The following is a 12,980-nucleotide window of genomic DNA, read 5'->3' on the forward strand; positions in this document are numbered from 1 at the left end:
CCTATGTCAGTATCTTTTTTAAAAAAAGTTTTGCAAGTATGTGAAATTTATGTCTAGACTGCTGGACTGAAATATTTTAATTGCGGTTTTAAATTGTATCTTTGTTACATGGAAGTGAAAGTATGATTTGGTGAAAGTTTTCTTTAAGTGCTAGAAAACATCTGTATTTAATTTCAGAGTGAGGGGTTTAGTAAATTAATCTTTAGAAATTCTAACTTAATTCTAAGTTTTTTTCTTTTTGCATCATAAGGCTTTTGCAGACATGCTGAAAGTAAACAAGACTTTGACAAGTCTAAACATAGAATCCAATTTTATCACTGGAACTGGAATCCTGGCCCTGGTAGAGGCACTGAAAGAAAATGACACCTTGACAGAGATCAAGATTGACAACCAGGTAAGGAAGGCCAGAGAACAGACAAAGCCAACTCACAGGGTGTGCAGTGAGCAGGGGAAATGCCACAAGGAATGAGTTAAAAGACACAGTTCTGTGTGTGACTCCATTTGATGTACTGGATTTCCTGTAAGTTTTATAACCATTTCTGGCCCATGGAGGATGTGCAGAAGAGCATGTTACTAATCAAACAATGTACAGTGGGGCAGCCTGGGGCATAAAGAGCCATCTACCCACAACCCTAGGCTAGTCAGGCTCCAGAAGAGAAAGCAAGGAGGTGGTGGCAGAGGTGCTGACAGCTGCTTTACTCAGTCTCATCATTGTTGCCTTTTGGCATGTATCTCTGCCCTGTCCTATCCCAGCCTTACTTTTGCTTCTCACTGGGACTGTCGCTAACAGAAAGCAGGGTGGCCATGGCCAAAGATTCAGATTTCTTTTCCTTGGCTGAAGAGTTCTACAACCAAAAGAGCAGAGGCAGGCTCCTGCAGTCTGATGCTGGCTGCAGAGAGCCTATTTAAAGGAATCAGGGTTCTAGAAGATGGTCTGGCTTAGAGTAGCAGGTCACACCCATGAGACTGTGGTCTGATCACAATCTCATTGATCATGACCACAGCATTTCTCAGGTTCCCATCTGCAGCCAAAGCAAGGTGCTTTTCCCTAGAGCCAACTCTTCCTGCCTGGCAACCTTTTTCCCAGCATGAGCCTGCAGTGCCTTCGAAGTTGCTCTGCTGGCTTCAGCTGATTCCTGCCCACAGACAGCAACTCTCAGTGATCAGCCATGATGCTGAACCCTGCTCCTCTGGCCACGGGGAAGGGTCTGTGATGGGGTTCCAGACACTGTATCTTGAAAAGAAAGGGCTTTGGAAAGGAGAGACCAAGGAGATTTGTGGTATGAGCATTCGTTCCCCTGTGGGGTAGTGGGAGAGAGAGTTGGGGAGGTGACTGCTCAGAGCATCCTTTGCATGTCTGGGGGCCATCTCTGAAATTTCCTGGTCCAGACCCTCCAAGATCTGATAAAGCTGCAGAGTGCCACCCAGGACTGTTGCCTAACCCTGGAAACTCCCAACAGTTCCCATGGAGGCTATACTCTCTGTCTTTGCTAACCAGGACAAGCAGACTGTTCCAGTGCAGGCCCTCTGGCCTTGGACTTCTGATGTTTGTTGCCAGAGGAACACGGAAAGCCCACCAGAAGACAGGAGCTTTTTCATTCTCATCCTGCCAGAAGGGATGTGCCACCACAACAGCTTTCCCAGACACAGAGATGTGGAGGCAACACCCCAGGGGATGTGCCACACAGGGCTCTGCACACTCAGGAAGTTTGATGCTGTGTATCCTAGCATATGTCCAGCTGCTAGTAAAGTAGAAAGTGGCATCAGGGTGTGGGGGAGTAAGGAAACAAGCCAGATGAAGGGAGTGAACAGAAGTGATCACTCAGGGATATTTGTTGAACAGACTCATATCAGAAAGAAGCTAAGTGGGCACTTAGTAAATATTTCCAGGGGAACTAACACAGAAGTGGATACCCTGTTTGAAAGTATATTTAACTTTTTTTACGGATTTAGGCCATTGTGAAACCCCATAGCTGAAATAGTATTACACACTCTGTCCCTAGTTCCTTACAAGATACCACCTAGCTAAGGTTGCCACGTAAAATACAGTTAAATTTGGCTTTCAGATAAATGACATATAAATTTAGCATGTGTCATCAAATATTTGGGATACCTTACACTATACTAAAAAATGTGTTGTTTATCAGAAAGTCAAACTTAACTGGGTGTCCTGTATTTTTATTTGCTAAACCTGGCAACTCTATGCCTAGTATTGAGTTAGAATGAGGCTAGAATGAGCTAGAATTGTGAAAATTTAGAATAGAGCAGCTTTTGACAATGCATATAAAGAAGACCCTGAAGTACAGCCTGTAATCCCAGCACTTTGGGAGGCCAAGGTGGGTAGGTCACCTGAGGTCAGGAATTTGAGACCAGCCGGGCCAACATGATGAAACCCCATCTCTGCCCAAAAATCCAAAAATTACCCAGGCGTGGTGGCTCACGCCTATAATCCCAGCTACTGAGGAGGCTGAGGCACGAGAATCACTTGAACCCAGGAGGCAGAGGTTGCAGTCAGCCAAGATCATGCCACTGTACTCCAGCCTGGGTGACAGAGCGAGACCCTGTCTCAAAAAAAAAAAAAAAATCCCTGAAGTACAAAGAACTTGCTCCCTAAAATCCCCGCTAAATCAACCTCATCACCCTTCCTCAGCCATCTAGGAATGGATTTGTGTAGTTTTTCAACTTTAGTCTTTCATTTCGCTTCTGAAATGGCTTCTCTTTATTTCGTCTTTTTTTTTTTGTTTGGTTGTTTTTGTTTGTTTTGAGACAAGGTCTCACTCTGTGGCCTAGGCTAGAGTACAATGATGCAATCTGGCCTCACTGCAATCTCCACCTTTCTGGCTCAAGTGATCCTCCTGCTTCAGCCTTCTGAGTAACTGGGATTACAGGCACGCACTACCATGCCCAGCTAATTTTAAAATTTTTTGTAGAGACAGGGTCTCACTATATTTCCCAGAATGGTCTCAAACTCCTGGACTCAAGCCATCCTCCTGCCTCAGCCTTCCAAAGTGCTGGGATTACAGGCATGAGCCCTGCCATGCCCAGCCTGGCTTCTCTTTATTTGTATATGACAAGGAGGATTAAGATTTTCTAGAGAGGCTGGGTGTGGTGGCTCACACCTGTAATCCCAATGCATTGCGAGAATGAGACAGGAGGATCACCTGAGCCCAGGAGTTCCAGGTTGCATTCAGTTATGGATGCGTCGCTGCATTCCAGCTTGGACAACAGAGCTAGACCCTGTCTATTTTCTATCTCTCTCTCTCTCTCTCTCTCTCTCTCTCTCTCTCTCTCTCTCTCTCTCTCTCTCTCTCGTAGAGGAATTGGAAAAAATTATTTGCTTTACTTAAGACATGAGGAAATTCAGGGTCAAAACTTGTCTTACATCCAAATTGTGTTCATTGACTCATAGACTGTTAGAAGTAACCTCAGTTTCCTTATCTATCAAATGAGGGGTTTGAAATAAAATAATATGTAAGACAGTTTCCTCAGGCAGAACCAGAAGCCAAGACCAATTTAACAGCACAGCAATAGGCAGCTGCACCGAAATGAAGGCCTGCTGAGAATCCACCACCAGGGGCAGACTGCTGGGCTAGGCTCCAGGTCAATATGCAGTGATTTAATCAGGTGCTCCTGCGGGAAGAACAATCAGTGATGCATATAAAAGAAACAGATGGGCAACTGCTAAATAAATTTGAGTAGATAAAAGAGGTCACTTAGGAAAAAACAGAAGGTGATTTGAAGATATGCATACGCATTTGTTTCTACTTTTCCCCCTTTGTGTTTGGTGACTTAAAATACAAAAAGAGCCTGGGCCTGTAGTCCCAGCTACCTACTTAGGAGGCTGAGGCAGGAGAATCCCTTGAGCCCAGGAGTTCAAGTCCAGCCTGGGCAACATAGCAATACCTCATCTTTATATATATATATATATATATATAAAATATATACCATAATAAAAGTTATATAATTTAATATACTACATATGTACATAATTTAAGTATATATAAAATATATATATCCAAATTGTAAGAAATTTTGATGCCCATCTATTGTCCTGGGTTTGTGTAAAAAAAAGACCTCAAATCCAAAAAAAGATACAGGCTGAGGAAGAAACATAGTGTATGTTACATTAATTCCTCCCCTTTTTTATATGCCCCCAATATAATTTTCTTCAGCTTTTAAGTCTTTTATATAGCTATTATCATCTCCTTCCTCCCCCTCAAAAAAACAAAACTAAAAGCTCTTATTCTATTATTATTTCCTATTTTTGATTCCAGATTATATTAATGGTTTAAGTTAACATAAAAGCAGAGATGGTGTTTCTGTTTCACTGCTTTGCCAGAATGTCATCCAAGATTCATTACAAAATACAGAAAACCCTAAAGAAATTACAGTTGATGTCTATATAAATAGAACATTCAAATCAAGGGCGAGTAAGTGTGGATTTGCCTTTTATTGCAAAACAAAGCAGCTGTAAAGATGCTGAGCAGAATTTAAACTACTGGGGAAATAGCCAGCTACTTGGAGAGGCGGGACTCAGATACTTGGGAATATAGGTGATTTGGGGTAACTTTTGACCATTGCATTAACACTGCAAGTTACCCAAGTCCAGGACTCAAATGCTTCAGGGGCACAAGCCATAGTAGTGGCAGCCCTAACCTTAGCTCAGGGCTCATTCCTTGATACAGTCCCACTATTCTAAACCATGTCATTTGCTAAAGTTGCTTATGAAAATCTGAGCTCAGCTTCTCTTACTTTTTTGCTGCCACTCCCTCCCATTGACTCATAATGCTTAAAGCGTTAATCTCTACATGGTAGATGCCCATAATTATTATTGTCTAACTGGAAATATCACATTGTGTTAAGTTCTCAAGGAGAGACTCATTTGAGGGGTTGCTGGATGACGAGAAAGAGAAAAGCAAAGAGATAAGCCTTAAAACTTGCTTGGGATGCAAGCCATAAACTTTTCTTCTTCATCCACTCCATATTTAAATTTTCCAAATTTAAAAGGTATATGTTTTTAACTTATTACAAAGTGATCAAGATTGTATGGTACTGGCACAAAAATAGACTAGCAGAGCAATAAAGCAGATTCAAATCAGGGAAGAACGAAACAAAAGATGGTAGGATAATTTGCTAGCATTTTGGAACAAAATTAAATTGGGTCTGTATCTTCATTCTTTTGTCTTTTTTTTTTTAAGATGGAGTTTCTGTCACTTCTGTCACCCAGGCTGGAGTGCAATGGCGCCATCTTGGCTCACTGCAACCTCTGCCTCCCAGGTTCAAGTGATTCTCCTGCCTCAGCCTCCCGAGCAGCTGGGATTACAGGCGCATGCCACCATCCCCTGCTAATTTTTGTATTTTTAGTAGAGACGGAGTTTCACCATGTTCACCAGGTTGGTCTCAAACTCCTGATCTCAGGTGATCCACCAGCCTCGGCCTCCCAAAGTGCTGGGATTTTAGGCATGAGCCACCATGCCTGGCCCTATCTTCATTCTTACGTTAAAATTCATTCCAGATGAAGTAAAGATTTAAACATTAAAATATATTAAATCATAAACCAAATGGAAGAAATCAGGAAGAGTAGAGAGGCTTCCTAAACATGATATCTAGAAGATTGATAAATCTGACCATATGAAAATGAAAAACAAGTTCTCATAGTGACAAAATGAAAGTCAAAAGATAAACAGAGCAAAATGGTTTCAGTGCATTTGACAAAGGGCTAATTTCCTAACACAAGAAACCTACAAATCAAGTTAAAAAACACAAAATACAGGAACCATAAGCTGGTAGAAAAATGGGCAAATGGCATGGATTGGTAGTTCCTGAGAAAAAAGAAATATAAATCCATAAGAAAATTCATTGTTCTTATTCATCATTTGACAAATGCAAATTAAGGGAGTTAAATAAATATAAAAGAAATATAAATTTTCACGAAGTGTATTGACAAAGATTAAAAAGGTAAGTAGTATCTTATTTGGCTAGGTTAGGAAGAGCAGTAACGCTTGTACAGTTAGCAAGAATAAAGGCTGTCATAACCTTTGACAGTAAGTCAGTAATATACCAGAACTGGAAACATGCTTGCCCTCTGACCCAGCTATAATTTGTCCTACAAGCATACTTGCAGAAATGCCCCAAGATGCACTGGGGGGAGGGAAGCTCACTACAGTTTTGTTTGGAATAGTGGAAATAGAATGCAGTGTAACAGTAAGTCAGTAAGGCCTGGCTAAATACACTATGATCCATCACTGCAATGGGATGTGGCACAGTTCTTTATATGGATGAGGTAAATGAATATTTACCAACATGAAAAGATATCCTTAATGTTAAATGAAAAATAAAAACACACTTCAAAACAATATGCTAGTATAATCCATTTATGTGAAAAAAGCATAGATGTACAAGTGATTGTGTAGATGTGTGAATGCACAGAAAATGTTTAGAACACTACATAGTGCATGCCAATCTGGCTTTCTCTGTGGGGAATGGGAATGTTGAAGTAAGGGGACTTTTATATTTTATATACATTTTAATTTGCATTTTCCAATGCAATTTAAATTTCCAATGCAATTTAGGTAATTTGTACTTTTTTTTTTTTTTGAAACGGAGTCTACTCTGTCACCCAGGCTGGAATGCGGTGGCACAATCTCAGCTCACTGCAACCTCTGCCTCCCGGGTTCAAGCGATTCTCTTGCCTCAGCCTCCTGAGTAGCTGGGACTACAGGCGCCTGCCACCACACCCAGCTAGTTTTTGTACTTTTTGTAGAGACAAGGTTTTGCCATGTTGGCCAGGCTGGTTTCAAACACCTGACCTCATGATCTGCCCATATCAGCCTTCCAGAGTGCTGGGATTACAGGCATGAGCCGCTGTACCCAGCCTTATTTTTTGAAATGTAATGACTGTTATGAAAAAATATACTTTGTCCCTTAAATTTTAAATTCCCATATTTACATGCCCCTATTTGTTTTTGTTTTTTTGAGACAAGGTCTCACTCTGTCACCCAGGCTGGAGTGCAGTGGCACGATCTCGGCCTACTGCAACTTCCGCCTCCTAGATTCCAGATTCTCTTACCTCAGCCTTCCAAATAGCTGGGACTACAGGTGCATGCCACCATGCCCAGCAAATTTTTTGTATTTTTAGTAGAAACGGGCTTTCACCATGTTGCCCCAGCTGGTCTCGAACTCCTAACCTCAAGTGATCCATCTGCCTCGACCTCCCAAAGTGCTGGGATTACAGGCGGGAGCCACAGTGCCTGACCTCCCTATTAAAAAAAAGAAAAAAAGAAAAAAAAAACCCTCTTTTTAATTTTTTCATTAGTTTATGTCTCAAATAAAAATCCCTTTTCCCTGCTGGGCGCGGTGGCTCACGCCTGTAATCCCAGCACTTTGGGAGACCGAGGCGGGTGGATCACGAGGTCAGGAGATCGAGACCATCCTAACACGGTGAAACCCCGTCTCTACTAAAAATACAAAAAAATTAACCGGGCGTGGTGGCGGGCGCCTGTGGTCCCAGCTACTCAGGAGGCTGAGGCAGGAGAATGGTGTGAACCCGGGAGGTGGAGCTTGCAGTGAGCCGAGATCACGCCACTGCACTCCAGCCTAGGCGACATGGGAGACTCCGTCTCAAAAAAAAATAAAGACCTTTTCCCACAAACTTAAACGAGTTGGAGATTTTTTTTGTAGCCCGCCTTCAGAGTTTGCTGATTCATCCAAAAGTGTACATGGTTCAAACCACAATAAAGCTGCTCAGAATCACCTAATGAGATTCTGCTGAGAGACAACAGCCCATAGGATGAGATCTTTAATTATTTTTGGATATGGATCCCAGAATTAAAAAATTATATTTGATAGCACAAATATAATTTGTGCACAACACAGTGACAACAAAGTGACTATAATCAACAATAACTTATGCATTTTAAAATTAAAAAGTAGAATTAGATTGATTGTAACACAAAGAAAGGATAAATACTTGAAGTGATGGATACCCCATTTACCCTCTTGTGATTATTATGCATTATATGCCTGCGTCAGAATATCTTATGTACCCCATAAATATAATATACCTGTGTATCCACAAAAGTCAAAAATAAAAACATTTTATAAAAAAGAAGAAAAAGTATTAGAAATGAATAATGGTAATGGTTGTACAATATTGTGATTGTACTATATGTCACTGAATTGTGCAGTTTAAAATGGCAAAATTTTATGTATATTTTACCACAATAAGTAAATAAGAATTCCCTAGGTGAAAAGTAAAAAAAATAAAATAAAAATTTAGTAATTGGATTGGCTGCTACAAAATAGTTTCATTATTTTTAAAACACCCTTTGTTTAAACCACAGATACTGGGATGAATTCAAAACACCAAATATTAGTTTTGCTTTCATTTTAATTCTGGAATTATCCTTTCCTTCATAAACAATTTGCTTAGTTTTTTTCAGCTGTAGGACACCAGCGAACTCAGCTATCTGTTGGATTTTGCTTCTAGACAGGGAGCAGGATTCAAATGATTATGAGAGAAAACATCTCAAGTGACTCTGTACCTTTCAATTTGAGACCTTTGCCTCTTTGCCTTTTTGTCTAGCAAGTAGCCTTGTCTTTTTCCTGTGCAAGTAACTGTTTCCTCTTCCTTCTTGGTCATCCTGTGCGTGTGTCTGCACCTGCAACCAGAGGCAGCAGTTGGGAACAGCTGTAGAGATGGAAATTGCCCAGATGCTGGAGGAGAATTCAAGGATCCTCAAGTTTGGATACCAGTTTACCAAGCAAGGGCCACGAACAAGGGTGGCAGCTGCCATCACAAAGAATAATGACCTGGGTAATTCAGCCATAATATGTGCTATTAACAATTAGAAGAGCATGAGCATTCACTTCTCCACTTCAGATGCAACATCTTACAGATACCAATCCATTGGCCTCTGATGTCACTCACTTCTTCATATAAGACACATTTTTGTTGTTGTTGTTGTTGTTGTTGTTGTTGTTGTTGAGACGGAGTCTCGCTCTGTCGCCCAGGCTGGAGTGCAGTGGCCAGATCACAGCTCACTGCAAGCTCCGCCTCCCGGGTTTATGCCATTCTCCTGCCTCAGCCTCCCAAGTAGCTGGGACTACAGGCGCCCGCCACCTCGCCCGGCTAGTTTTTTTTTTTTTAGTAGAGACGGGGTCACCGTGTTAGCCAGGATGGTCTCGATCTCCTGACCTTGTGATCCGCCCGTCTCGGCCTCCCAAAGTGCTGGGATTACAGGCTTAAGCCACCGCGCCCGGCCAAGACACATTATTATAATACATGGTCATAGGAGTCTTTGTGGTCCTCGCAGTGTTTAAGTTACATCATAGCATTTTCTCAAAAAAGAAGTTTGTTCTATTTTCCAGGTAGCCTTTGATTTTTGCTTGATTTCTTTTGCTTCTCTTTTACTTACATGTAATCACCTTCTGTTGTTACCTGCACCAGATACCCAATTATGTTTGACTTCTGACTGCTTTGGTACTTAGTTCTAAATATGGATATGTCTGATACTTCGGCACTTTACATGTGATATAAACATGGAGCTTCATTATGAAGTTTAAACTCACAAGTCGCCTTTTCAGGTAGCCCCTTCAGGTTTTCCTGTGGCCACTTGTTGCTGAGGATCCCTGGCATTTCTTCTGTTAGGGGTGGGGCATATCCTGATCAACCATAGCAAAGAGGAATGGAACTGGGAAAACTTGGTCTGAGGATATCCCAGCCACCTGGAGCAGCCTTTCAAAAGGACATCTAGGAGGAGACATCCATTTGGCAAGTGGTCAGTCAGTCAACAGCAGGCTTCAATCCCCAGTTTGAGGTTCAGGGACAGAATGCCAGATCTTGGGTGGAGGAACTGGGCAAGGCGTTCCACCAGGTACAGTGCTGGCCTCAAGGAGGACTCAGATAGTGAGCAAGATAGAAGCTAAAGGTTAGAACAAGAAGGGGCGAATAAAGGTTAGTATCCAATTCCTTGAACAGACAGGCTTTGCTAAGACCCTGAGGCCTAGGCAAGGTGCAATGTGTGGCATCAGGAGGCTGGCTGGACATGTGATGGTACTTGCCTGGGGGGTACACAGGGTGAGGCCAAGGGGCAGACAGGCAAATAGGGATTTGGGGAAGAGTGGAAGCAGCAGTCAGAAGACACCTAGGAAAAGCACATTGAGTCCACAACCAAACAACATAGAGACCAAAGGAAAACAGGCAAAATGAGAGGTCTAAAGAAAATAGGGCAGCCTACATCCAAGCAGCAGCACCTGTGGGCAAGAGCCTAGGCCGGAGATAGGCTATTTAAAGTGGAGAGTTAGAGCAAGACCACAGCCAGGGCACATTTTTACCAAATCCAAGAAGGTTCAATAGCCCTCTTCCCAGTGACCTAGAGAGCCTGCAGTTGAGAAAGTGAAAGGTGGAAGAAGAGGGTTGCAGGAACTGGAAAACAGGCAGTCTGGGCAACTTCTTCGATCCTAAACATCAGGTTAATAGAACATTAATCTCTGAGTGTGCTTGCCAACTGAATCATACCTTCCTGTAGGTTGATATTTAAGAGTTTTTATTTAGAAGAGTTTTAGAAACTTTGAACTATTTGCAGCTCCTTCCAGACTTCAACCCATAATCAACATTAAAAGATTGTGAAGAGTTAGTTAAAGCCAGTTGGTGACAGAGTTGCTAGTGCCATGGCTAAACGGCCATGAAAATAGTCAAAGTGCATGGTTTCACAGGTCTCTTCTGGAATTTCTACCCCATAGAAATGCGAACGTTCTAACACTCGAGTACCCAACTATCAGACATACCTGTATTTAAATGTAAATTCCACCAGACACTGGATTATTTTATCATTTCCATTGATTGTCATGGTTGAGTATTAAAATGTAAGATAACTATATCCTCCAGCGTGTGAGATTGTCATCTTATGTGATTAATGCTGTTTATCTGGAATTTAAGAAATATCCCTTCAATTTGTCTTTTTGTTCCTTTCTTTCTTACCTAGTTCGTAAGAAGAGAGTTGAAGCAGACAGAAGGTAAACTTCCTCAGGGAGGAGTGAAGTTTCACCGTGGTGTGGCCATTGAAAAACAAATACTCTTCTTCTTCCCCATCAGGACCATTTTATCAAAGTTTGTTCATTTCCGTTAACCACATAACTAATAATTTAATTGTTATTCTTTTTTAGCACTACTTATTTATCTTGGATTTTGTAATATATACAATTGTTTTATTTGCTCATGGGCACTTCTAGCAACTTGACAAATGGACTGATGCAAATTTTAGAGAGTGACGACATGGAAAATGAATTTAACCACTTTCTTATTGGGTTGTCTTGCTTTCTTACATGAACTTTTTTTTTTTTAATCATTGAAAGGAATTTAGTGTATAATATGTGTTTGTAATTGTGATTATGATAGAGGCCTATCTCTGTTTACATGCATAGCTTTGAGTTAGGCTAAATATATCAGAAGTGTTCTGCTGACCACATAAGACGTTAGTATTGCCAATCTTTCACTGCGTGTGAAAATGTGACCAATTTAGCCCAAATTCTGTCTTCGTTCCAGAAAAATCAGTAAATGCACGTGCCCTGTTGATTGGAGATCAGTAGTGTCATCTTCATAAAGCAAGACAACATGATGACACTTTAAAACAGTATTAGCAAAGAAGTCTATTTATTAACCCACAAAGGTAGCTTCAAGCCAGACTCACAGGTAGCAAAATGAATTAGCACACCTACTTTTACTGACTATTCAACATAAATTGAATCTGTAACATGACTTTAAAGGATAACGATTTACAAAGCTGTTTTAAAGTTTTTCAAACATGATAGAAATTTTCTAAATGTTAGTAAGAGAGAAGCTTTTAAAACAGTACATTCCTGAATAAAACAATAATATTGTATCTTAATCAAGGCTGTCTGATGCACATGATTGCATTTTTGGGCAAATTTTAGAAGCATTTATTGCTTTGTCTTTAGTGTAACAAGATCACAGGATGAAAGATGAACATTCAGGTTAATTATCTAGACTTCTGTCCGCAGTACATGATCCATCCAGACATTTGCGAATGTCAGGAGAAAAATGTGAATTATCATTTATCCAGATGCGTGTCATCTCAAGGACAAAGCCTTTGAAAGTACAGCTGAAATGGTTGCATTGCAGTATGCATTAATCTTTTGATGTAGTGGTGTAAAAATGCAGTGCTAAACTAAAGAAGCAGGTGACTGCAGCCTTTGGCTCAAGTGCACCACTCTGATAACTGTCAGTGCCTGAGGTTGTGATTGGTGACATTCTGACACTGCCCAAGGCAACTCACCCTCTATTCCTCCTTTCTCCCCTCCCTTTCTTCCAATTCATTGTCCTTTTTCTCTTCTTTTCTCTGTAAACTGTAACCGAGTGTTCCTTAGTTGCCTGGTAGCAATAAAACAAGTGAATAGGAAAATGATTAATATATTATTGTTATTATATTTAGCTTGTAAAACACATGGAATCTGTTTAAGATAGCCCTTGTAAAGTTGGACATTTACCTGTATTATAAGTACCCACATCTGTGTCTCTGAAGTCCTTTGAAATATCTCATTTTCTTGACATTTTTTTAATTTTTGAGAGCACAATAAGCAGAATATTCTAACACCTTTGGCCCTAAAAGTCCTTTAATTAGTTTATGGCTTCATCTCCTTATCTATTTTAAAAACATAGTAAATACTGTTTCATGGTTTTCAGTCTGATTTTTCCTTCCCTTTCACCCATTTAGGTGTGATGTGTTGGAGTCAACTTGTACAGGCTTGCCAATTGTTATATTTTCAAGAATTTTACAAACTGGTTGTTCAATACAGCCATTATTTAAAATGAAATGATGTGTACTTACAATTGAATGGATTATATTAAGGACAAAAGTAACAAATACTATACTCAAAAATCTTACATTTTACTATTTTCTAATCTCTTAAGATTATTTACATCTAGTAGGTATGTATGTAGAAATACTACCTAATAGTAT

General features: G+C 40.5%; 1 protein-coding gene across 2 annotated transcripts in view; it reads left to right on the plus strand.

Annotated features, from left to right (window-relative positions):
- Positions 1 to 12,702, plus strand: part of TMOD2 (tropomodulin 2) — a 64,606-nt gene extending 51,904 nt beyond the window's left edge. The window contains exons 8-10 of one of the 2 annotated variants that reach the window (XM_017886158.1): positions 251 to 394; positions 8,671 to 8,815; positions 10,986 to 12,702. In XM_017886158.1, the coding sequence (XP_017741647.1) occupies positions 251 to 394; positions 8,671 to 8,815; positions 10,986 to 11,020 (324 nt within the window). In that variant the 3' untranslated portion in view covers positions 11,021 to 12,702. The remainder of the gene's footprint in view (positions 1 to 250; positions 395 to 8,670; positions 8,816 to 10,985) is intronic. The other variant, XM_017886159.1, reaches the window with a different exon arrangement.
- The last annotated feature ends 278 nt before the right edge of the window (positions 12,703 to 12,980 follow it).

Source organism: Rhinopithecus bieti, unplaced genomic scaffold (genome assembly GCF_001698545.2).
Source record: "Rhinopithecus bieti isolate Rb0 unplaced genomic scaffold, ASM169854v2 scaffold_14454, whole genome shotgun sequence".
NCBI classification, from domain to species: domain Eukaryota; kingdom Metazoa; phylum Chordata; class Mammalia; order Primates; family Cercopithecidae; genus Rhinopithecus; species Rhinopithecus bieti.